Source organism: Saimiri boliviensis, chromosome 3, assembly GCF_048565385.1.
Source record: "Saimiri boliviensis isolate mSaiBol1 chromosome 3, mSaiBol1.pri, whole genome shotgun sequence".
In the NCBI taxonomy this organism is placed as follows: domain Eukaryota; kingdom Metazoa; phylum Chordata; class Mammalia; order Primates; family Cebidae; genus Saimiri; species Saimiri boliviensis.
This window is the reverse complement of record NC_133451.1, coordinates 141,533,432-141,557,281: the sequence shown is the minus strand read 5'-3', so window position 1 is coordinate 141,557,281 and position 23,850 is coordinate 141,533,432. Positions and strand designations below refer to the sequence as shown.

The window sequence follows — 23,850 nt, the reverse complement described above, 5'->3', positions numbered from 1 at the left end:
GTGGGAATGTAAAATGGTACAACTGCTGTGGACAAACAGTGTGGTGGTTCCTTAAAAAGTTAAATATAGAGTTACCGTATGCCCAGAGATTCCAGTTCTAAGTATTGAAAGAATCGAAAGCAGCATCTCAGAGACATATTTGTATACCCATATTCAGTGCAACGTTATTCACAATAATCAAAGGTGGAAACCACCGAAGTGCCCATTAACAGATGACTAGACAAAATATTTGCTGTATCATGTTCCATAAAATCACAGCAAACACTAGATTAGCAAATATTCAACTATTCCTCCTGGGGGAAGTTTGGGGTAATGGTCCTTACAACCTCTGGTCACATTTCATCAACTGATTTATATCTGATGATGTTTTCTGTATATTTCTGCTTAAAGACATCTTACTAACATACATTCCTGGTTTCTTAACATTGAACTACAGCCAACAGAACCATAACTCATGCTTCAGTGATGATTATCTGGCACACGTATTTTCTCTGTGAGGCACATCATAGCTGTCTTGAATTGAGGAACACTAGCTGGCACTTCAGCACTATGTCTACAGTGAAATCACCAAAAGGCATGAAAACACAACGCTGTGGCACTAAATAGACTGTGAAAAGGATGACAATCTATAGCAGGAGAACTGAAACAAGATGGTGGAGTGGCCCCTTGTGTGAGCTCAGCTGCAATGTGCTCTTGGCAACTCAAATTCTTTGTTGCTCTGCATTTGTCTGTGAATGACCATGAAAATCCTGTGAGTACTGATTCTGAGATTACAAATAAATACAGTGAGCAAGCAAGTATGCAACTACTGAATCCACTAATAAGGACTGACTTGATATATCTGTGATGGAATATTATTCTGCCACAAGAAGGAATGGAATTTTGATGCACACTAAATATGGATTACTGAAAATATCAGACTAAGTGAAATGAGCCAGGCACAAAAGGACGAATACTATATGATTCCACTTATATTAAATATATAGAGTAGTCAAATTCATAGACCAGAGGTTACCAGGAGCTTAGGGGAGGGACAATGGGGAATGATTGTTGAATGGGTTTAGAGTTTGTTTGGGATAATGAAAAAGTACTGGATATGGATAGTGGTAATGGTCACACAACAATGTGAATGTAATTAATGCCACTGAGTTGTACACTTAAGAATGTAAAATTTTATGTTATACACATTTTGTGATAAAAATTGATAGATGTATTAACAAGATTAAATGAGTTGTTTCAATCTGTTAAAAATCAAATGCTGAAACACTGATTGCACTAATAGAGATTCTTATTTACCCACATGTACTTTCAAAACAAGAACCCTGTTTAGTATGTTTTTTCTTCTGGTTTATAGAACATATTTTAAAACAGCTTTACTATTCAACAATATCAGTTGATTATTGAGGAATACAAGTTAATGAAAACATGCATGTCGGCTGTCTGGCTTTATGCTTTTGGTGAAAACTGATGCAGTACTAGAATTATTCTAGTAATTGATAAATTGCCAAAAGAAGGCCACCTTGAGAACCAACAACTGATGTTTCTAATTTATGTTTGGAATTAAATTGTCTTTGCAGTACATCACATGTGGGCGAACTGGTACTTTCAGGTAAATTACTACTGGTGCTAGTGAGGTATGTTGGCACCGTCTATATTTTTAATCTTTTGCATTAATTTTCTTGCTTTTATCACCAACCTATTTCTCATCTGCCTCTTCCTGTACTGAAACCCCTATTCTCCTATCACTAGAGAGAGCCATCTGTTAGAATATGGCTGTGGTTACTATCATAATTCAAATATTCCCTTTTAAGTATTTCTTGACCCAATAATTACAAAGAAGCACTGCTAGCTATAAACATAAATAAAATGTGCTAATGAGGAATGCAAACAGTATTAAAATGTAAACTTAAAATAGGAAGGAATTTGTGGCCAAAGAAAAACCGATTACAATTCTTTCAGTCTTTTAAAATGTATCATAAAACTAAAAATGTTTCGCTACAGAATAACATTTTGGCTTCTTTTATGATGGCAAAGAAGGGTGATTACGATTGTCATGAAAACACATTGAGCAGCTGTATACTGTTAACAAAAGAACCATTATATGATGCTCGTAAAAGCTGGCATTTTATACATTCACATTTCCTAGAAATTAGATCGTCTTCCCAATTGGAGTCGATACCAAAAGAGACTGTTTTCTATTAATTGTGGCTTTGTACCAGTCAATTTTCAGAGCCAACTGGATCATCTTTCTTTTGAGATATATCCTACATACTATTATATGGAATTTATATATACTGATTTATATATACTCAGAAGTGTACAGTATAATGTTGCAAAGAGTAATTTTTAAGTTCCCCCAAATCTGTAAAATTTTAATGTTAAAAGGTGCCAGTTTCAGTAGATTCTTTCACAAATGTACATCTGTTTAGATATTATTGAAAAAAAGCATAACGAATAACTCTGCGGTTTATTTTATGAAGGCTAATTAATAGGTACTTACTCATTAAAGACTAGGTCTGGTGCAAAATAGAGAAATTGGCTGTTCGTATGTTTGTACGATCTCCAGCTCAAGGCAAATGATGATAGACACATCCAAGAATACTGGATTAGGGTAATTTGGTCCTCAAGAGGCAAGTTTTTAAATCCTGAAGAACAGAACAATTAATCACAGAAATACACTTAGCATTTAAGTATATTCCAGGAAGACGCTTCTTAAGTCAATCCTAAACAGCCACCTTTCTTTCGCTTTTCTCTTCTCTAATAGACTCGAATCAACTCAACAGTCATTTATGGGCACCCAACCACAGGCCCAGCCCTGTTCCACATTTCATTTTAAATTCATCCTAAATTCTTGATGAGGGTAAACTGTCAGGGCAAACTAAAATTGCAAAGTTCAGCGAGTTTCAGTGTGGATGACAGCCTAAAACCCTTGGTTAGGTTGATAGAATTTGTATTAACCTGCAAAACTTGCTTGATCCCACCCACAATTAATAACACTAAAATAAAGGGTAATTTAATAACCATCAACCCCTGCGTATCTGCAATAATGGTGGGAGATTCCATTGTTCATGAGTTTGTGGTGCTTAAAAAATTGAGCATGTGGTGCCTCCTATGGTCCAGGTTGATTCCTGGATGAGACTTTGATAAAGTTCTGTAGTAGAACATGTTTCCTTGGCACCTGTCCTCCCTGCCTGCCTGATTCAAGCTCTTCTTTTGCCTTTTTTTTTTTTTTTTTTTTTTTTTTTTAATTTAAGATGGAGTCTCATTCTGTCTCCCAGGCTGGAGTGCAGTGGCATGATATTGGTTCACTGCAACCCGGGTTTTAAGCGATTATCCTGCCTCAGGCTCTCAAGTAGCTGGGGTTACAGGTGCCTGCCATGATGCCCAGTTAATTTTTGTATTTTCAGTAGAGTCGGAGTTTCGCCATGTTGGCCAGGCTGGTCTTAAACTCCTGACCTCAAGTGATCCACCTACCTCGGCCTTCCAAAGTGCTAGGATTACAGGCATGGGCCACTGCACCAAGCCTCCTTTTATTCTTTTTTTTTAAATCACCCCCGCTGTCCCCAGGGGCACCATGTTATTCTACCTGTGGAATTTCACTGGGCAAGCTTCTCTTCAAAGAATCAGTCAGTGGAGCTTTCCCAACTTTTTCCTTACAACTGCTGGCTGAGCACAGGTAATCTAAGAAACTGCTTTAGATTAACAAACTGAGACAACATAATGGCAATTTCTTTTCTTTTTTTGGTTTTATTTGAGACAGAGTCTCACTCTGTCGCCAGGCTGCAGTGCAGTGTCTCGATCTTGGCTCACTGCAACCTCTGCCTCCTGGATTCAACTGATTCTCCTGTCTCAGCCTCCAGAGTAGCTGGGATTACAGGCACATGCAACCATACCCAGCTAATTTTTGTGTTTTTAGTAGAGACGGGGGTTTCACCATGTTGGTCAGGATGGTCTCGATCTCCTGACCTCGTGATCCGCCCATCTCAGCCTCCCAAAGTGCTGGGATTACAGGCGTGAGCCACCGCACCTGGCCTATAATGGCAATTTCTAAGTGATGTTTCTGTAGATTAAGAGGAGCCTTATTAATTAAATTCCATGAAACAAACAAACAAACAAGACTAAAATAGGAATTTCAGGGACAATTTAAAGGGTGCTGGAGGCAAGGTGATTTTTTTTAGACAGAAGAGCCATTCCAGGTCTCCTACAACTTACTTGGTAGGCTCTGGCTTACTTGGTCTACGCTTAGATTAAACCTCGTTATGAGCTGCTAATGCTGGGTCAACTTGTGATTTCATGAACAGAATGTATTTTACCTAATTAATATTTTTGGATGAAATTTTCCATTTTGATTATCAACATAAGAAGTGTATCTGTCATTTTAACAATAAAATCTTTAATCCTGCATTCTCAGAAGAAATGAATACAGTACCCACATTTTTCCTACACTTGATCAATTTGCTATCAATTAAAATATGTGGTATCAGGATTTCATGGAAAGCTAACTCCTGCTGCATGGTTTGAGATGGTGAAGTCGGTTGTCCAGACTTGTTTAGTTCAGGATGCAGCCTGTCAAAGGAGGGGCAATCCTACCTGGAAGTACCTTTGCCCACTTCACGACTTGGATCATCTGTTTGCCTGCTAAGCGGTTGAGCGTGGAGAGCAGATTTTCGGCTGTGTCTGGTTTTGAGTTGTCATAGCCTGCATACACAACTTCGGGTTCAATGTTTTCAAGGACCATAGCGGGGGAAGGCGTGAGTGCTCGTGAGATTGCGGAGAGCTGAGGAACCAGCGCTGTGTTGACGGAGGGCTCTTTTGCAGGTGCGATGTACGTCGTCCCTTCCTCTGGGCTTTGCGGGGGTGGGGGCGGGGGTGGGGGCTGCTGTTGTGGCTGCTCCTCGTGAATACCTTTTAACTTTCCCAACTTCTTTGACTTTCGTGCTATAAGAAACCATAAATGATAAGGCCAAATTAAAATTATGTTGGAAATTTATTGACTTACATTGGTTAAAGCACAGTTTTCTTCTCAACAGGTCTTGTTACATCAATAGGAAGACGACTGTTTATTCCATTAAGAGAAAATGTATAAAGCCCAAATATTATTGCTTATTATGGGTATTAGGAGAACACATTCCTTCCTTCTTTCATTCATTTTACAAATCCTTATTGCCTGTCTTCTATTAAGAGACTGCATAAGCTACACAAGAACCTAGCTAATATGTTCAGTGTAACCAAGCCTTACCTTGTTCTCAACAGGTGTTGAGCCCAGTGGGGGGAAGTTAAGAAATGTACCACCAACTGCACCAGTACAGGCAGAGATTGGTACCATGATAAAAACGAAAACGGCTACAATTTATCAAACGCTTACGAATGCCAGGCACTGTTCTAAATGCTTTATGTAAATTAATCAATTTAATACTTTTATACTGTTGTCATTCTCATTGTAGAATAAGGAAATGGAGACCAGAAAGTTTAAGAAATATCAGAAGACACATCTCGTACATCTGAAGTAGATTTCAGAGGAAGGATAAATTACTTCATATGCGAATATGAGGGGAGGTGGGAGAGGTTAGAAAGTAGATGGGTAGATGGGTAGATAATTGGGAAGACAGATGAATGAGAGAATGGATTTAAAAAATAAAGTTCCGAAGTGTCAAACTGAGCTTAGGTATGCGGGAATCACTTAGGTTTCAACTGTAACATTTCAATTTATTTAAAATTTTTAAGGAAACAGACACTTCTACTTAATTCTAACAGTCATAAGGAACTTACAGGACACAAATTTAACACAGAATAGGACTATGTTATGCCAATTAACTTGATTTAAAAATAGAGTAATTTCTGTTTACAATGATAGCCATAAATATTTATCATATTCATCACACAAAATTTTACAATTCAGATAAAAGATAAGCCATCATCCACAAAGAGCTATATTAAATATTGAAACCAGGCTTAAAAGATGAATAAGACATAAATCCTGTCTTTAAAAAGTTTAAAATTAACAAAATTTTTAAACTTCAATAATTTATAGACCGTCTCTTTAGTAAAAGATTTGAGGGACAGAAATCTGATTTTTAGAACTGTTTCAAGGAAAAGCAGACATATCATATTCATGTATGCTAATGGAAGATGCTGACCAAGTACTTCCAGGAGTGCTGAGCCCGCACTAGTGACTCCAGATACTTCTGATGAATGGGTGAGTGAGCAAATGAAAAATACCCAGCAAAGTGCCTCAAAAACTAGACAAAACAGAAAAGAACCAAGCACCCAGGTAATCTAAAAACCTAGTCAAATGATGACTCTGTCAGAGCTTAATCAAATTCTCAATGGCATTAACCTGTCTTTGGGGCAATTAGATAAACTCTTCTCTAAGTCTCAACTGATTCATATGAAACATGGGCATGACAATGTTTCCCTCTCTTACCTATCAGAAAATTAAATGGGTATGATGAATAAAAAAACGTCAGAAATGATCAACATCTGAAATAATATGTCAATGTCACTTCCATTCTTCCCCCATAATTTCTGTATTAAAAATATTCCAGCACATTAAAATGTTCTGATCCTTTGTAGGACCACCTCTGATGATAACCATAATTTAATTGACTAGAAACAGCCAAGGGTGCTATTTTCAAATTTTATTAAAAGTGATATTTGCTTGCAAACTAATGATAAAATTCATACTGCTTTTCAGTCTACAATGCTGTGCTTATTCTCATGGCTGATTTAGGGTCAATGTTAGGAAATATCATGAAGAATACTTAATATTTTCTCCAGCACTTATACACAAGGCTGTGGTCTGTAGCATGAACGTATAGAGCTGATTATCAACGTCACAATTAGCATTTCAGGTACATTTAACTTTATGCTGTGATTTTGTGAATATATGTAGAACACTTGGAATTGAGTAATAACCCATATCTTCCCCCATAGTTCAAGATAATAAATATCTCCAGTGTGCACATTCTTCAGCCACAGGTATTTACCCAATATATTTTCTAAAAGCACCAAAAATATGGTTACATAATTAATTGTATCACTCAAAGTAATGTTTCTAAAATGAATATTTTATGTTGTTCCAATATATGCTGCACTGTAAAACTGAAGCTCTTCAAAGAAGCTTATAATGTCTTATGTATCCCTATCACATCATATCACTTCCCATGATGCTTATGGGTACTCAATAAAAATGTCTGTTAAACAACTTTACCTTATTTTGAAATTTTAGTAAACTTTAACAAACTATTACATCTATAAAGTATTAGTTTACTTCCCTGTGGGAAATGTGGGCAAGCTTCTGATATTTTAAGATAAAATTTCTGAATTGTTAATTATTATTCCTTTTCAAAATGTCTACTATGTAATGACCCATTTGTGGAGTCATTACTCCTAAAATACTGTCTCTAAAATAACAATAAGCTAAATGTATTTAGCATTTCATGTTCCAAGCACAGTTAAAAAGAGCTTTTACATGTTTTTAGTGTTCCAATGCTTACCATGACCCTATGATAGACACTATTTTCATTTTTTGGGTGAAAAAACTGAAACACAGAAAAATGAACTATTTTTCATATTGCAGAGGTAGTAAATACCAGGGTGAGGATTTGAATCCAGCTATGGCTCAGAGTTCACGCTGTCAACCTCTATGCTACTGCAATCTATCTTCCAAACCTTTTCTCTTTATCTAATTTGTATATATTTTATACTTTAAGATTAGCTAGCATAAGCTTCAAATCCAAGTGTATAATTAAGATATTTGCTAATTACACAGAAACATTGTTGGCTGAAGATATTTAAGAAAGATGTTTCTATTATCTAAAAGTATCAGTGAACATACATTTGGGACCTTACCAGTATGTAGCACCTTACTAAATAAATATTGAGTTAATGGCTATTACACTTAGTGATCTCATGTTCCCAGGTGGCCAGACACACACCATCTTCTCCATTGCCAGCAACAGTAGCTGTGTGTGTGTGTGTATGTGCACACATGCAGGGTACATTAATATGACTCTAAATGTCTCCCAGTCCCAATTAAACTCACTTAAAAGAGGAGTTTCACTTGTTCTACCTGGATGTTATAATAACTAGTACATGCTTAGTGGCTACCCTCAGGTGCCTCGTCCTTAATTACTAGCAACATTTTGGCAGCCACTCTTTCCTGGCACTGCTGGGAGACAAATCCTTAGATTCCCGAATTATTCCCTGAGGAACTAGCATTGGCGAGGCCCTGCTTCCTGTCCTGACTGATCTGTGAGAGAGCAGGCAGAGCACATCTTTGGGGGATTCCATTTAAACTGTGAAATATTTCCAATGGGATCTCAGGATTCTTAAGAGCTTTGAAACATGACATGGCAAGATTTCCTATTTTGCACTGCTCTACCTCCAGAGGTGGGTATGACCTGCTACATACCCTTCTGACAAGCCACTGTTGTGGCTGAATGATGGCTGGCCAGGACTTTCACCATGTAAAGATTCTTTACTCTTAGAACTGGTAATCAGGACAACTTTCCCCCTCTGGAGTACAGTAAAAGAGTGATGTATAGTAAAATATGGAATCTTGTTCAATTATAATATTTCATTAGAAGAAAATAAAGTGAGAATTCTGTCACTGCAAAAATGCTTCATGCCATGCCTCAAATTTTTAGGTCCTAGCAGTAAACATTACAGAGGCTATATTGAGGTTATATTAAAATATATATTTTTTCTGGTCATAGGCCAAATGTCATTACTGCCCACAAAACAGTAACAGCATCCTCTCCCCTTGCTCCCACTGCCCACTATCCTGTTTAACAGACCATTTCTCTTGTCACTCTCATACATGGGGCACTGATTCCAGCCCAATAACCCTAATTGTGCTTTCCTGTTTTCCTCATCTCTTTATCTGCAGGACTTCACTTTGCCTTTCTACTGTAAAAGGAGGAGTACTCTCAAAGACAGGGGGCAACTAAGTAATCTAGCCATGAAACCAAAGGAAGCCATGTCATCCTTCTACAGGCTTAATAGCTAATTTGCACTAATAGGAAAAAGATCATCTAAATCAATCCTGATGCAATATATACCAATAGAACTGGGTCCCAGAGCAATAATTAGCTTGTCAATTGATTATAAAGAAGTAGCATATTAATTGTTTATAAATTCTCTTAGAGTGGTTAAAAATGTAGAATATAGGCTGTTTTTTTTTTAAAAAAAAAACTCCAAATAGTCTCAGAATAATCTATATAATTTAACAAGTTAACAAGCATTATTGATTTTGTAGACATAGAAAACATGCTAAGACAAACACAAATCCAATCTTTGACCACTTTAAAAAATATTCCAGGTACTGCCCCCAAGATGGCCGAATAGGAACAGCTTTGGTCTTCAGCTCCTACAGAGATCAATGCAGAAGGTGGGTAATATCTGCATTTCCAACTGAGGTACCTGGTTCATCTCATTAGGACTGGTTGGACAGTGGGTGCAGCTCAGGGAGGGTGAGCTGAAGCAGGGCAGGGCATCACTTCACCCAGGAAGTGCAAGGGGTCAGGGGATCTCCCTCCCTTAGCCAAGGGAAGTGGTGAGAGACTATACTGGGAAGAGCAGTGCATTCCAGCTCAGATACAGGCTTTTCCCATGGTCTCTGCAACTGGCAGACCAGGATATTCCCTCAGGTGCCTACACCGCCAGAGCCCTGGGTTTCAAGTGCAAAATTAGGTGGCCGTTTGGACAGACACCGAGCTAATGGCAGTTGTTTTTATTTTCATACTCCAGTGGCACCTGGAACGCCAGTGAGACAGAACCATTCACTCCCCTGGAAAGGGGGCTGAAGCCAGGGAGCCAAGTGGTCTGGTTCAGGGGGTCCCACCCCTACAGAGCCTAGGAAGCTAAGATCCACTGGCTTGAAATTCTCACTGCTAGTACAGCAGTCTGAGGACCAGCGATGCTCAAGCTTGGTAGACAGAAGGGTGTTTGCCACTGCTGAGGTGTGAATAGGTGGTTTTCCCCTCACAGTGTAGACAAAGCCTCCAGGAAGATGGATTTGAGTGGAGCCCACTGCAGCTCAGCAAAACCACTGCAGCCAGACTGCCTCTCAAAATTCCTCCTCTCTGGGTAGGGCATCTCTGAAAAAAAGGCAGCAGCCCCAACCAGGGACTTATAGATAAAACTCCCATCTCCCTGGGACACAGCACCTGGGGGAAGGGGTGGCTGTGGGCTCAGCTTCAGCAGACTTAAATGTCCCTACCTAACCACTGTGAAGGAACAGTGGATCTCCCAGCACAATGTTCAAGCTCTGATAAGGGACAGACTGCCTTCTCAAGTGGGTCCCTGACCCCCATGTATCCTGACTGGGAGACCCCTCCCAGGAGGAGCCAACAGACACTTCATACAGGAGAGCTCTGGCTGGCAGCTAGCAGGTGCCTTTCTTGGATGAAGCTTCCAGAGGAAGAAACAGGCAGCAATCTTTGCTGTTCTGCAGCCTTTGCTGGTGATACCCAGGCAAACAGGGTCTGGAGTGGACCTCCAGCAAAATGCAGCACACCTGCAGCAGAGGGGCCTGACTGCTAGAAGGAAAAATAACAAACAGAAAGGAATAGCATAAACATCAACAAAAAAGAGGTCAACTCAGAGACCCCACCCAAAGGTCAGTAGCATCAAAGACCAAAGGTGGAGAAATCCACAAAGATGGGGAGAAACCAGAGCAAAAAGGCTGAAAATTCCAAAACCCAGGATGCCTCTTCTCCTCCAAAGGATCACAACTCCTCACCAGCAATGCCAAAAAACTGGATGGAGAATGAGTTTGACAAACTGACAGAAGTAGGCACCAGAAGGTGGGTAATAACAAACTCTTTTGACCTAAAGGAGCATGTTCTAACCCAACGCAAGGAAGCTAAGAACCTGAAAAAAAGGTTAGATGTATTGCTAACTAGAATAACCGGTTTAATAGAATAACCAGTTTAGAGAAGAACATAAATGACCTGATGTAGGTGAAAAACACAGCATGAGAATTTCATGAAGCACACACAAGTTTCAATAGCTGAATCAATCAAGTGGAAGAAAGGATATCAGAGACTGAAGATCAACTCAGTGAAATAAACCCCAAGACACATAATCGTCAGATTCACCAAGATTAAAATGAAGGAAAAAATGTTAAGGGCAGATAGAGAGAAAGATTGGATGACACACAAAGCGAAACCCATCAGACTAACAGCAAATCTCTCGGCAGAAACCCTACAAGCCAGAAGACCGTGGGGCCAAGATTGAACATTGTTAACAGAAAAGAATTTTCAAGCCAGAATTTCATACCCAATGAAATTAAGCTTCATAAGTGAAGGAGAAATAAAATCCTTTACAGACAAGCAAATGCTGACAGATTTTGCTCCCGAAGTATTGCCTTACAAGAGTTCCTGAAGGAATGAATAAACATGGAAAGGACCAGCTGGTACCAGCCACTGTAAAAACATACCAAAGTGTAAAGACCAATGACACAATGAAGAAACTTCATCAACTAAGTAACCACCTAGCATCATAATGACAGATCAAATTCATACATAGCAATATTAACCTTGAGATGATCCAAGATGGCCAAATAGGAACAGCTCTGGAGTGCAGTTACCAGCAAGAATGCAGAGGGTGAGTGATGACCACATTTCCAACCAAGTTTTCACTGCCTATAGGTCAGGAGACTGCCGGGCGGAAAAGCTCCAGGAGTCTCCAGCACGGCTGTTTTAGCCGGCGCAGAGGGTCTCTGCACAAAAACTCACATAAATCTGGGTGCTATTTCAACTGACACCTGGAACGCCTAGGAGACAGACTTGCCCATTCAGCTGAAAAAAGCGGGGCTGAAACAGAAAGCCAGGTGAGTTGGCTCGGCAGGTCCCACCCCCACAAAGACCAGCAATCTGAAACGCTCTGGATTGAGAGTTTCACAGCAAGCACAGCTGGACCTGGGATGGTCCAGCTCTGTGTGGGGAAGGGAGTCTGCCATTACCGAGGCAGTCCACCACTACCGAGGCAATCCGCCACTACAGACAGTCTGCCATTACTGAGGCAGACCGCCATTACCGAGGCAGTTCTAAGTATACCTCTATAAACAAAACTGCAAGGAAGTTCACACAGTAGCTGGCCAGAGCCCATGGCAGCTCAGCAATGCCTCTGCTGGCAGACTGTGACTAGGCTAATTCCTTGCTGGGCAGGGCATCTCTGAAAAAAGGCAGCAGCATGTCAGGAGCTTATAAATAAAGCCCCACCTTCCCACGATAGAGCACCTGGGAAAAAAAGGTGGTTATGAGTTCTGGGGCAGCAGACTTAAACGTACCTGCCCAGCACCTCTGAACAGAACAAGGGAGCTCATAGCTCAGCACTTGAGCTCCTGTAAGGGACAGATTGTCTCCTCAAGCAGCTCCCTGACCCCCATATATCCAAAGAGACACCTGATAAAGGAGGGCTCAGGCTGACATCTGGTGGGTATGCTTCTGCAACCAAGATAACAGAAGAAGAAACTGGCAGCAACCCTTACTGTTCTGCAGCCACCACAGGTGATCCCCAGGCAAGCAGGTCCTAGAGTGGACCTCCAGCAGTCCTACAGCAGAGGGGCCTGACTGTTAGAAGGAAAACTAAGAAACAGAAATAACTTCATCATCAACAAACTGGATGTCCACTCAGAGACCCCATCTGAAAGTCATCAACTACAAAGACCACATGTGAACAAATCCACAGACATGGGAAGAAACCAGCACAAAAAGGGAGAAAGCACCGAAAACCAGAACACCTCTCCTCCTCCAAGGGATCACAACTCCTCACCAGCAAGGGAATGAGGCTGGATGGAGAATGAGTCTGATGAACTGACAGAAAAAGGCTTCAGAAAGTGGGTAATAACAAACTTTCCTGAGCTAAAAGAACATGTTCTAACCCAATGCAAAGAAACCAAGAACTTTGAAAAAAGGTTTGACGAAATGCTAATGGAAATAAACAGCTTAGAGAAGAATATAAATGAATTGATTGGGCTGAAAAATAAAACATAAGAACTTTGTGAAGCATACACAAGTTTCAATAGCCAAAATGACCAAGCAAAAGAAAGAATGTCAGAGATTAAAGATCAACGCAATGAAATAAAATGAGAAGGCAAGATTAGAGAAAAAAGAGTAAAAAGAAATGAACAAAGTCTCCAACAAATATGGGATTATGTGAAAAGATCTAATCTACGTTTGATAGGTGTACCCAAACGTGACGAAGAGAATGAATCTAAGCTAGAAAACACTCTTCAGTTTTTTCTAGCAAGGCATGCAAGTATTCAAGTCCAGGAAATACAGAGAACTCCACAAAGACATTCCTCAGGAAGGGCAAATCCAAGGCATATAATTGCCAGATTGACCAGGGTTGAAATGAAGGAGAAAATGCTAAGGGCAGCCGGAGAGAAAGGTCAGGTTACCCACAAGGGAAGCCCATCAGACTCACAGTGGATCTCTCTGCAGAAACTCTACAAGCCAGAAGAGAATGGGGGAAAATATTCAACACCCTTAAAGAAAAGAATTTCCAACCTATAATTTCATATCCAGGCAAACTATGCTTCATAAGAGAAGAGGAAATAAAATCCTTTCGAACAAGCAATTTCTCAGAGATTTCATTACCACCAGGCCTGCCTTACAAGAGCTCCTGAAAGAAGCACTAAACATAGAAAGGAACAACCAGTACCAGCCACTCCAAAAACATACCAAATGGTAAAGAGTATCGATACAATGAATAAACTGCTTCAACTAATGGGCACAACTATCAGCTAGCATCAAAATGGCAGGATCAAATTCACACATAACAATATTAACCTTAAATGTAAATGGGCTAACTATCCCAATCAAAAGACACAAACAGGCAAATTGGATAAAAAGTCAAAACCCATTGGTGTGCTGTATCCAGGAAATCCATCTTACACGCAAGGATACACATAGGCTCAAAATAAAGGGATGGAGGAAGATTTACCAAGCAAATGGAGAGCAAAAAAAAGCAGGAGTTGTAATCCTAGTCTCTGATAAAGCAGACTTTAAACCAACAAAGATCAAAGGAGACAAAGAAGGGCAATATATAATGGTAAAAGGATCAATGCATCAAGAAGAGCTAACAATCTTAAATATATAGGCACCAAATACAGGAGCACCCAAATACATAAAGCAAGTTCTTAATCACGTACAAAGAAACTTAGACTTCCACACAATAATAGTGGGAAACTTTAACACTCCACTGTCTATATTAGACAGATCAACAAGACAGAAAATTAACAAAGATATCCAGGACTTGAACTCAGACCTGGACCTAGCAAACCTAATAGACATTTACAGAACTCTCCACCCCAAATCCACAGAATATACATTCTTCTCAGCACCACATCACACCTACTCTAACACTGATGACATAATTAGAAGTAAATCACTCCTCAGCAAATGCAAAAGAATGGAATTCATAACAGTCTCTCAGACCATAGTGCAATCAAATTAGAACTCAGGATTAAGAAACTCACTCAGAACTGCACAACTTCATGGAAACTGAACAACTGGTTCTTGAATATTGACTGGATAAACAACGAAATGAAGGCAGAAATAAAGATATTCTTTGAAACCAATGAGAATGAAGCACCACACACCAGAATCTCTGGGACACATTTAAAGCAGTGTTTAGAGGGAAATTTACAGTAATAAATGCCCACATGAGAGGCAAGGAAAGACCTAAAATCAACACCCTATCATCAAAATTGAAAGACCTAGAGGAGCAAGATCAAGAAAACTCAAAAGCTAGCAGAAGACAAGAAATAACTAAAATGAAAGGAGAACTGAAGGAGACAGAGACACAAAAAATCCTTCAAAAAATCAATAAATCCAGGAACTGGTTTTTTGAAAAGATCAACAAAATAGACCACTAGCCAGATTAATAAAAAAGAAAAGAGAAGAATCAAATAGATGCAATAAAAAATGATAAAGGGGATATCACCACCGATTCCACGAAATACAAACTACCATCAGAGATTACTACAAACAACTCTATGCACATAAACCAGTAAACCTGGAAGAAATGGGTAAATTCCTGGACACTTGCACCCTTCCAAGCCTAAATGAGGAAGAAGTCGAAACCCTGAATAGACCAGTAACAAGGTCTGAATTTGAGGCAGCAATTAACAGCCTACCAACCAAAAAAAGCCCAGGTCCAGACGGGTTCACAGCTAAATTCTACCAGACATACAAAGAGGAGCTGGTGTCACTCCTTCTGAAACTATTCCAAACAATCCAGAAAAGAGGGAATCCTTCCCAAATCATCTTATGAGACCAACATCATTCTGATACCAAAACTTGGCAGAGACTCAACAAAAAAAGAAAACTTCAGGCAAATATCCATGATGAACACAGATGCAAAAATCTTCAATAAAATACTGGCAAACTGAATGCAACAGCACATCAAAAAGCTTATCCATCATGATCAAGTAGGCTTCATCCCAGTGGGGCAAGGCTGGTTCAACATATGCAAGTTTACAAATGTAATTCACCACCTAAACAGAACCAAAAACAAAAACTACATGATTATCTCAATAGATGAAGAGAAGGCCTTCGACAAAATTCCACAGCGCTTTATGCTAAAAACTCTCAATAAACTAGGTATCCATGGAACGTATCTCAAAATAATAAAAGCTATTTATGACAAACTCACAGCCAATATCATACTGAATGGGCAAAAACTGGAAGTGTTTCCTTTGAAATCTGGCACTAGACAAGGATGTACTCTCTCACCACTCCTATTCAATATAGTACTGGAAGTTCTAGCCAGAGCAATCAGGCAAGAAAAAGAAATAAAGGGTATTCAAATAGGAAAGAAGGAAGTCAAATTGTTTCTATCTGCAGATGACATGATTGGATATTTATAAAACCCCATCATCTCAGCCCCAAATCTCCTGAAACTGATAAACAACTTCAGCAAAGTCTCAGGATCCAAATTCAATATGCAAAAATCACAGGCATTCCTATACACCAGTAACAGACTTAAAGAGACCCAAATCAAGAATGAATTGCTATTCACAATTGCTAAAAAGAGAATAAAATACTTAGGAATACAACTAACAAAGGATATAAAGGATCTCTCCAAGAAGAACTACAAACCAGTGATCAAGAAAATAAGAGAGGACACAAACAGATGGAAAAACATTCCATGCTCATGGTTAGGAAGAATAAATATTGTGAAAATGGCCATACTGTCTGAAGTAATTTACAGATTCAATGCTATCCTCATCAGGCTACCTATGACCCTCTTCACAGAACTGGAAAAAACCACCTTAAACTTCATATAAAACCAAAAGACAGCCCTCATAGCCAAGTCAATTCTAAGCAAAAAGAACAAAGTGGGAGGCTTCATGCTACCTGACTTCAAACTATATTACAAGGCTACAGTAATCAAAACAGAATGATACTGGTACCAAAATAGAGATATAGACCAATGGAACAGAACAGAGGCCTCAGAGGCAACGTCACACATCTACAACCATCTGACTGACAAACCTGACAAAAACAAGCAATGGGGAAAGGATTCCTGTTTAATGAATGGTGTTGGGAAAACTGGCTAGCCATGTGCAGAAAGCAGAAACTCGACCCCTTCCTGACACCTTACACTAAAATTAACTCCAGATGGGTTAAAGACTTAAACATAAGACCTATCACCATAAACACCCTAGAAGAAAACCTAGGCAAAACCATTCAGGACATAGGCATAGGCAAGGACTTCATGACTAAAACACCAAAAGCATTGGCAACAAAAGCCAAAATAGACAAACGGGATCTAATTAAACTCCACAGCTTCTGCACAGCAAAAGAAACAATCATTAGAGTGACTGGCAACCAACAGAATGGGAAAAAATTTTTGCAGTCTACCCATCTGACAAAGGGCTGATATGCAGAATCTACAAAGAACTAAAACAGATTTACAAGAAACAAACAAACACATCCACACATCCATTCAAAAGTGGGTGAAGGATATGAACAGACACTTTACAAAAGAAGACATACATGAGGCCAACAAACGTGAAAAAATACTCATCATCACTGGTCATTAGAGAAATGCAAATCAAAACTACATGGATATGCCATCTCATGCCAGTTAGAATGGCAATCGTTAAAAAATCTGGAGACAACAGATGACGGAAAGGATGTGGAGAAATAGGAACCCTTTTACACTGTTGGTGGGAATGTAGATTAGTTCAACCATTGTGGAAGACAGTATGGCGAATCCTCAAGAATCTAGAACTAAAAATAGCATTTGACCCAACAATTCCATTACTGGGTATATACCCAATGGATTATAAATACTATAAAAACACATGTACCCGTACGTTTATTGTGGCACTGTTCACAATAAGAAAGGCTTGGAACCAACCCAAATGCCCAGCAATGATAGACTGGATAAAGAAAATGTGGCACATATACACCATCGAATACTATGCAGCCATAAAAACGAATGAGTTCATGTCCTTTGCAGGGACATAGATGAAACTGGAAACCACCATTCTCAGCAAACTAACACAAGAACAGAAAACCTAACACTGCATGTTCTCACTCATTAGTCAGAGTGGAACAGTGAGAACATATGCGCACAGGGAGGGGAACATCATATACCAGGGCCTGTTAGAGGGTGGGGGGCAGGGGAGGGATAGCATTAGGAGAAATACCTAATGTAGTTGATGGGTTGATGAGTACAGCAAACCACCATGACATGTGTATACCTATGTAATAATCCTGCACATTCGGCACATGTACCCCAGAACTTAAAGTATAATTTAAAAAAAAACAAAAAAAGATATTCCAAATAAGTGTGTAAAACTATCCACAGATACTTGCGTCTGTATCTATAATACACATAACTTTGTTAATTGTTATAGAATACGTTTATTACTTACTTAGCAAATAACTAATATCCACCCATTGTATAAGATGCGTTAAGTTTTGTGAGCAATGTAACACTGACTAAAAAGATCTGAGCTCTGATAAAGATTACAATCTTAGGGAAGTTGAATTGATGCATAATAAAGTAATTGGGTTTATAAAGTTGGCTACAGTAAGTTTTGGGTCACTGGCATTTACAATATATTTGGAGAGAAAGCCAATGGGAGAGAAAAGCTGTTTTCTCTCTCCATGGGGGCTCACACTTTTCTGGCCCCTCTATAGTCACTCCCACCAAGCTCTAGTTTGCTTTTCATGTGATGCAGATTACACTGAAGGCCCATGAGGATCAGGACACTTTGCTACATGGGGATCCACCTAGAGTCAAGTGCCACTGACCCACCTAAGAGGAGAGTCCCTTAGGTCAGAAGCCAGAACTGGGCAGAGGGGCTCAAGGGAATCTGAGGGAGTCAGAATAGAGGTTCTCTGATTTTGCAGAGACAGTAAACAATTTCTGAAAGATGATTCCCCATGACAGAAATATGATATCTTTCCTACTGCAGACAGATAGGAAGTCAGATAGGGACAAAGCTGGGAAGATGCTTCCGAGGTACTTCTGGGGCTAGATAGATGGCAAACATAATTATTTTTATGGCATTTGTATTTTCTGTAACTATATTCTTTTTTTCTCCTCTAATATGTACATTTTCCATTCCCCCTCCCCTTTTTAATGCCAATCAAACTCAGGGATGTGTGCATACGGGAGGGGTTTTCTAGGTGAGACAACAGGTCTTTGAGGTCTGGCCACCCTGGGGACCACATTAGACCAAGCAAGAACTTCAAGGGAAGATGAAACTCAGATCATCAGAGAAATGGCTTCTGGTAATCATCTCTGGGCAATGAGAAAGCTTCTGGAGCTTTCTTCTGCTCCAAACCTGGCTGGTTTTGAATGAAAATAAGACAGACCATCACTGGACTGCATGGCATGGGGCTGAAGCTGCTCTGTAACTCTCAAGCACCTCCTCCGCCCCCCTGCACCTCTTAGGAAGAGCTGCAGCAGTGGTGAGGCAAAGAGGTGGCTGGTGCCTCCCTGCCAGGGTGGGTGGACAGTGGATTGATCATGCATGACAACTTGGGCCCTGTCACTGTTGTGCTGATATATACCTTGAGGAGTCTCAGAAGGGAGTAACTAAATGACAAATCCTCTACCCACAAAGCTCTAAACAAAACATGCTTCTGAAAGAAAAAAAGATGGAGAAATACTACGGTTGACTTATTCCAGAGTAGAGGATGAGGTCTATGAGAAGCCCAATAACAGTTTCAAAAACTTAAAGACACATTGGCTAAATCAGGGTGAGCATCTACTGTCTATTTCCACTGAGGTCAAGATAAGATATGAAGGTTTTAAAAGGCAGAAGAAGGGATTTAGATTAGACATTAGGAGAATTTCCTCCCAGCATTCTGGAATGTGTTATGGAGAAAGTCTGGAATGCACAACTAGCAAAAACATGTACTATTCTTTCAAAAAAATTCTAAGGTAATAGGTAGGCAGGTGTCCTGCTTGCCTGAGGGCAGTTCTGCCCTAAGGCAGAAGAAAGTGATTAAATGAGTAATTGAGATCTGGTGGCCCTACAATTGAAGTAAATAAGACCCTCTGATGTACATTCCAGACTTACATTTATCTGAAAGAAACCTCTCTGGTTCATACTCTTCTGAAAAACAGGAATAAGTCCTTTATATTTATATGTGTGGTAAAAGACAGTTTCCAAAATATGCACAAAGGGCAAAGACTGTGATCTCAGAATGCCGGCTAGAGAGAACGTCCAGCACCATGGGAAAAAAACAAACATCTAACATCCTCTCTGCTCTCTTCTACGTTCTATCCCACCCACCCTCCTTTTTAAAAAGCAGTTTCACCATTATCAAGCAAACTATTTGCTCAGCACTATACGTAAAACACACTCTTTGGTTTCTCCTAATCTTGAGATTAAATGATTTTATTAGTAGAGAAAATAGTAAAGAGTTATCATTAATGGAGAATCTATGTCAGGTACTAAGATAACACCTTTTAGAAATACCCCATTTAATGTCTTCATAAGCATACCTTGAGGTAGGTACTGTGTTATCACCATTGCACAGAGGGGTAAAGTGACTTATGCAGAATAACTGTAAGTAGCATTAGAGGGAAGTGACTTATTGTAATGACATCAACAACTGCAACAGAGAAATCCTATATTTGCAGATGACATCTAATGACATCTAATCAGAAGGTCAAAGGGGGTGAGAAGAGGATTGACAGCTAAAATGGCTTTTCTCAATGATCTATAAGGTCACCACTGGATCACCTCTAGTGACAGAGATTAGTCTTTTAAATTGGAGGCTTGTAACAACCTGTACCAATACACAAGACGTTTTCATTTCTAATTCTCTGGGCAGCACAGTCAACTCCTTTACATTGGAAGGCTATTTCACTGTTACACACAGCTCAGGCTTCTTGCTTTTGCTCCCTGTTATGACACCTTGATTCTAATTGGAGGAGAAATTTAACAATGCAGAAATCAATCCAGTCAGTCCGTATAAAAAATAGAACTTACTAGGTAAAGAACCTACTACTGCTTTTATTAAAAATAAAGCTCCTGAGCACCATTGCAACTGATGAGTTTTTCAGACAAATATATTATTATTTAGATATAAATATCTAATCAAATTTACATTCTTTAGAAAACAGAGTATCTGCTTTGTAAATGCTTATTTTCTGGGGATAACTATGTTGAAGACTGATGTATGTGCATACGTAAAACAAACGAGCAAAAAAGAAAACCTCCAAGCAGTTTTATAACACATTTAAAATAAGAAAAATAGCACATGAAAGCTGCAGTCACACAGCAAACAGCCCCTCCATCAGTTAAAAAGTTAATTCTTTAACAGCTTCAAGGGCTGCCTTCTTGGCATATGTTTGAGCAGAGAATTTATTACATGAAACACAATTTCATTGGGCATGCAAGGTAAAAATACTCATTAAGAATGTTTTACGAAGAAACATTACTGCTCTAACAAGGTCATGGGGTGAATAAGGTATGAGAAAGAGGCAAAAGGCAGTGACCTGGAAATGGACTATAGCATCCAGCTTACTTAACCAGGCCTTCCCAAGTTCCAGCATGATCTTCACTAGGCTTGGGCTGAAAATAACTAGTTAAATGCTGGAACCCACATTTAACTGGTAGAAAAGCCCCAGGAAGGGCCTTGTGCACATCTCCACAAACTGTCAAGCCAACTCAAGCAGGGACTACATTAAGCAAATAGGATATAGAAACATAAGAGCTTACCAAACAGATAGATAAGGGGAATAGTTACACTAAGTAATAGATTTTTTTTTTAAGACAAAACTTTAAGCCAAAGATTCCTTGAATAAGCATTTAACAAACATTCAAGCTATAATACATACACATTTGTTTGCATTTCACTTTTTAGGCTGTTCAGTTATTCTGTTCTCCCTCTAAACATTTGTTGCTACTTTAGTGCAGTGGTTTCTGCATCTTGGTCCTTTGATTACATCCAGTGACTTGGAAGTACCCAAGGCTTCTAAGACAGCGAAGGAAGTTGCCTAAATTTAATTTCAGAATTTTTTTTTGCGATTAGTGTAATTTGTGTACTAAGAAATAAAAACTCTTAATGAGGAATAAAAAAATATACACACCAGGAGAGCAGTTTCCTCTCCAATATTAATTTTCTTCAAAATATTTCTTCCCTCTTAGTTCAACAGTCTTTCTGTAAAATAAATTACTTATAGCTACATCATTATAATTTTAATTATTTTTTGAAGAACTATTACTTAACATATATTATAAAAACCGCCTTAATTATAATCAAATCATAAGTAATCCTTTACATTATTTATATAAAAATTATACTGAGGTTTACTCAAGAATACTAATGCTGCGATTATAACCGGACCACTAAAAATTATTTAAATTGCTTATTAAGAAAAAGAACTGATGAGTCAGATAACCAAACGAAATAATAATCTTGTGAAATGATACAAAAATATTTTTTCACAATTGCTTTAGCAGTCGGTATTTCTGAGTACTATCATTTTATTATTAAGAACATTTTATAAATGCAAGACAAAAGAAGCTAAGCAGAATTTTTAAACAATCTTCAGGTCAGAAGCTAGTACTAATATAAAAAAGAATAAGCATAGTAAGTACATATTAATCAGTTAACAGGATGCCACGAAAGTTGGAGAGCAAAATTAAATAGGCCTGAGGAAGGAGAAAGCAAACCTTAATATTTACCGCTTTTATGCATTTAAATGTTACTCCTCATTTTATTCCACTGACATTATCAAAATTAGTCTAAATTAAGAATTAATAGCAGCCAATGATGCATGTACTTCAAAAAAATGTTATTTTTCTTGGCTGGGATCTCTTCAGGATACAGACTGAATTGGTTTGGAAACTCCCAGATAAAGCTGAGCCAAACAAAATGGCCTTTTTGAATAAGTGATTCTCTTGCAGTTGCTTCTCCTGTCTGGATTCCCGCTTGTCTCTGCACACAGGGTTGGTACTGCAGCATCCCGGGGCACTTGGACGATGTGTTGTGCCATCAGGTCTCAGGGAACTGCCGAGGACCTGGTGGTGAGCGGGACCAGGCCAGGGTGGCCAGGATGGGGGCAGATACACAAGCCTGCCGTGCCCAGCTCTGTTTACAAGACTAACTTCTATTTTTTCATTTGGTATTCTGCCACAGTGTAAATTCCAGAATTTTGATGACTCTCTCGAAATCTAATTCCGCACAGCAGGCTCAACAAACACCTCTTTAAAAGAATGTGCTTCCCATTTTCGTTTCAAAAGTATTCTTTGTATTTCTATCATTTAGTCATACTCTACCACGCCAAAGAAAAAGGATCCAAGAGAGAACTTAAGAAAGTTCTTAATACATAAGATATCAACTCATTGAAAATAAGCTTTTAGGGAAAGTTTAACATTAAAGGGTTTTTTTAGTTTTAGTGATTCCTTATAATCTGTATTTTCCATTCATATGAGCTCGACCAAAGACTTGGATAGAAACAGTTGGATGTTATCCATCAAAGCTGTGAAGAACCAGTCCTGGGAGGACTTCTGGAAATTTTAATTTGGGTAGTTCAGGAAGGGCAGCGGGGTCATTTCCGAAAGTTTTTCTGCGGGGGGCATTAGGGCTGTAATTCAGATCGAATAAACAGAATGTGCCACAGCAGCATGGGTTCCTTTTTGTAGGTAGAATGATGGAAAGCATCCTTGACCTTGACCCTCCCTTCCTTATGGAAGGGCGAGTGATGCAGAGAAAGACTAATTTCCCCCGGCCACAAATGCCCATCATCAAGTCTAGGTTTTAGTACCCAAACTGTGAGCACACTAAGAGAATGAGAGCCTTCTAGACCCAGAAAGGACCTCATAAAACACCCAGTTTAATCTATGTTAAATGAGAGGAAATAAAGTTCCAGAAGGATAAACTGGCTTGCCAGGCTTCCAGCTCATGGAGGCAGTTTACACACGGAGACTCGCCATTTCAAGTTCAGTGGCCTATTAGCAGTGTCAGCACCATGATTTTTATGTAGGAGGGACTTAGAGAAATGTGTGGAAATACGTTTGCTTCATAGGACATTTATTGATATTTATTTAGGGTAGATTGGAAGGCGTTTGGTGAAAATAATGAGAGGAAGGCTAAAGACTTATCCCAAGGCCATCCAACAACCACTGAAGTATCCATTTAATTGGGCATAAACACAAAACCATCCAAATGGAATTTCACCTTTAAAAAAAATAGTTTCTCCAGAATTACTGTGAGAAGCTACAAAGTTGGATGACAAATTTATCTATGACTCTTGGTGGCTAGCTGGTTAGCAGACAGCCAGTGTTTATGTGATTGTGAGTTGTCTTACCTGCGTGGGACACTTATGTTTAGTAATCATGTACCAAAAATATGCCTT

At 39.2% G+C, this 23,850-nt stretch overlaps 1 protein-coding gene across 5 annotated transcripts in view; it reads right to left on the bottom strand.

The window, feature by feature from the left end:
- NR3C2 (nuclear receptor subfamily 3 group C member 2) overlaps positions 1-23,850 on the bottom strand; it is a 354,517-nt gene that overhangs the window by 62,960 nt on the left and 267,707 nt on the right. For all 5 annotated transcript variants that reach the window (XM_074395653.1, XM_074395654.1, XM_074395652.1 and 2 more), the window contains 2 exon segments: positions 4,591-4,938; positions 2,501-2,645 (listed from right to left, as the gene is read on the bottom strand). In XM_074395653.1, the coding sequence (XP_074251754.1) occupies positions 2,501-2,645; positions 4,591-4,938 (493 nt within the window).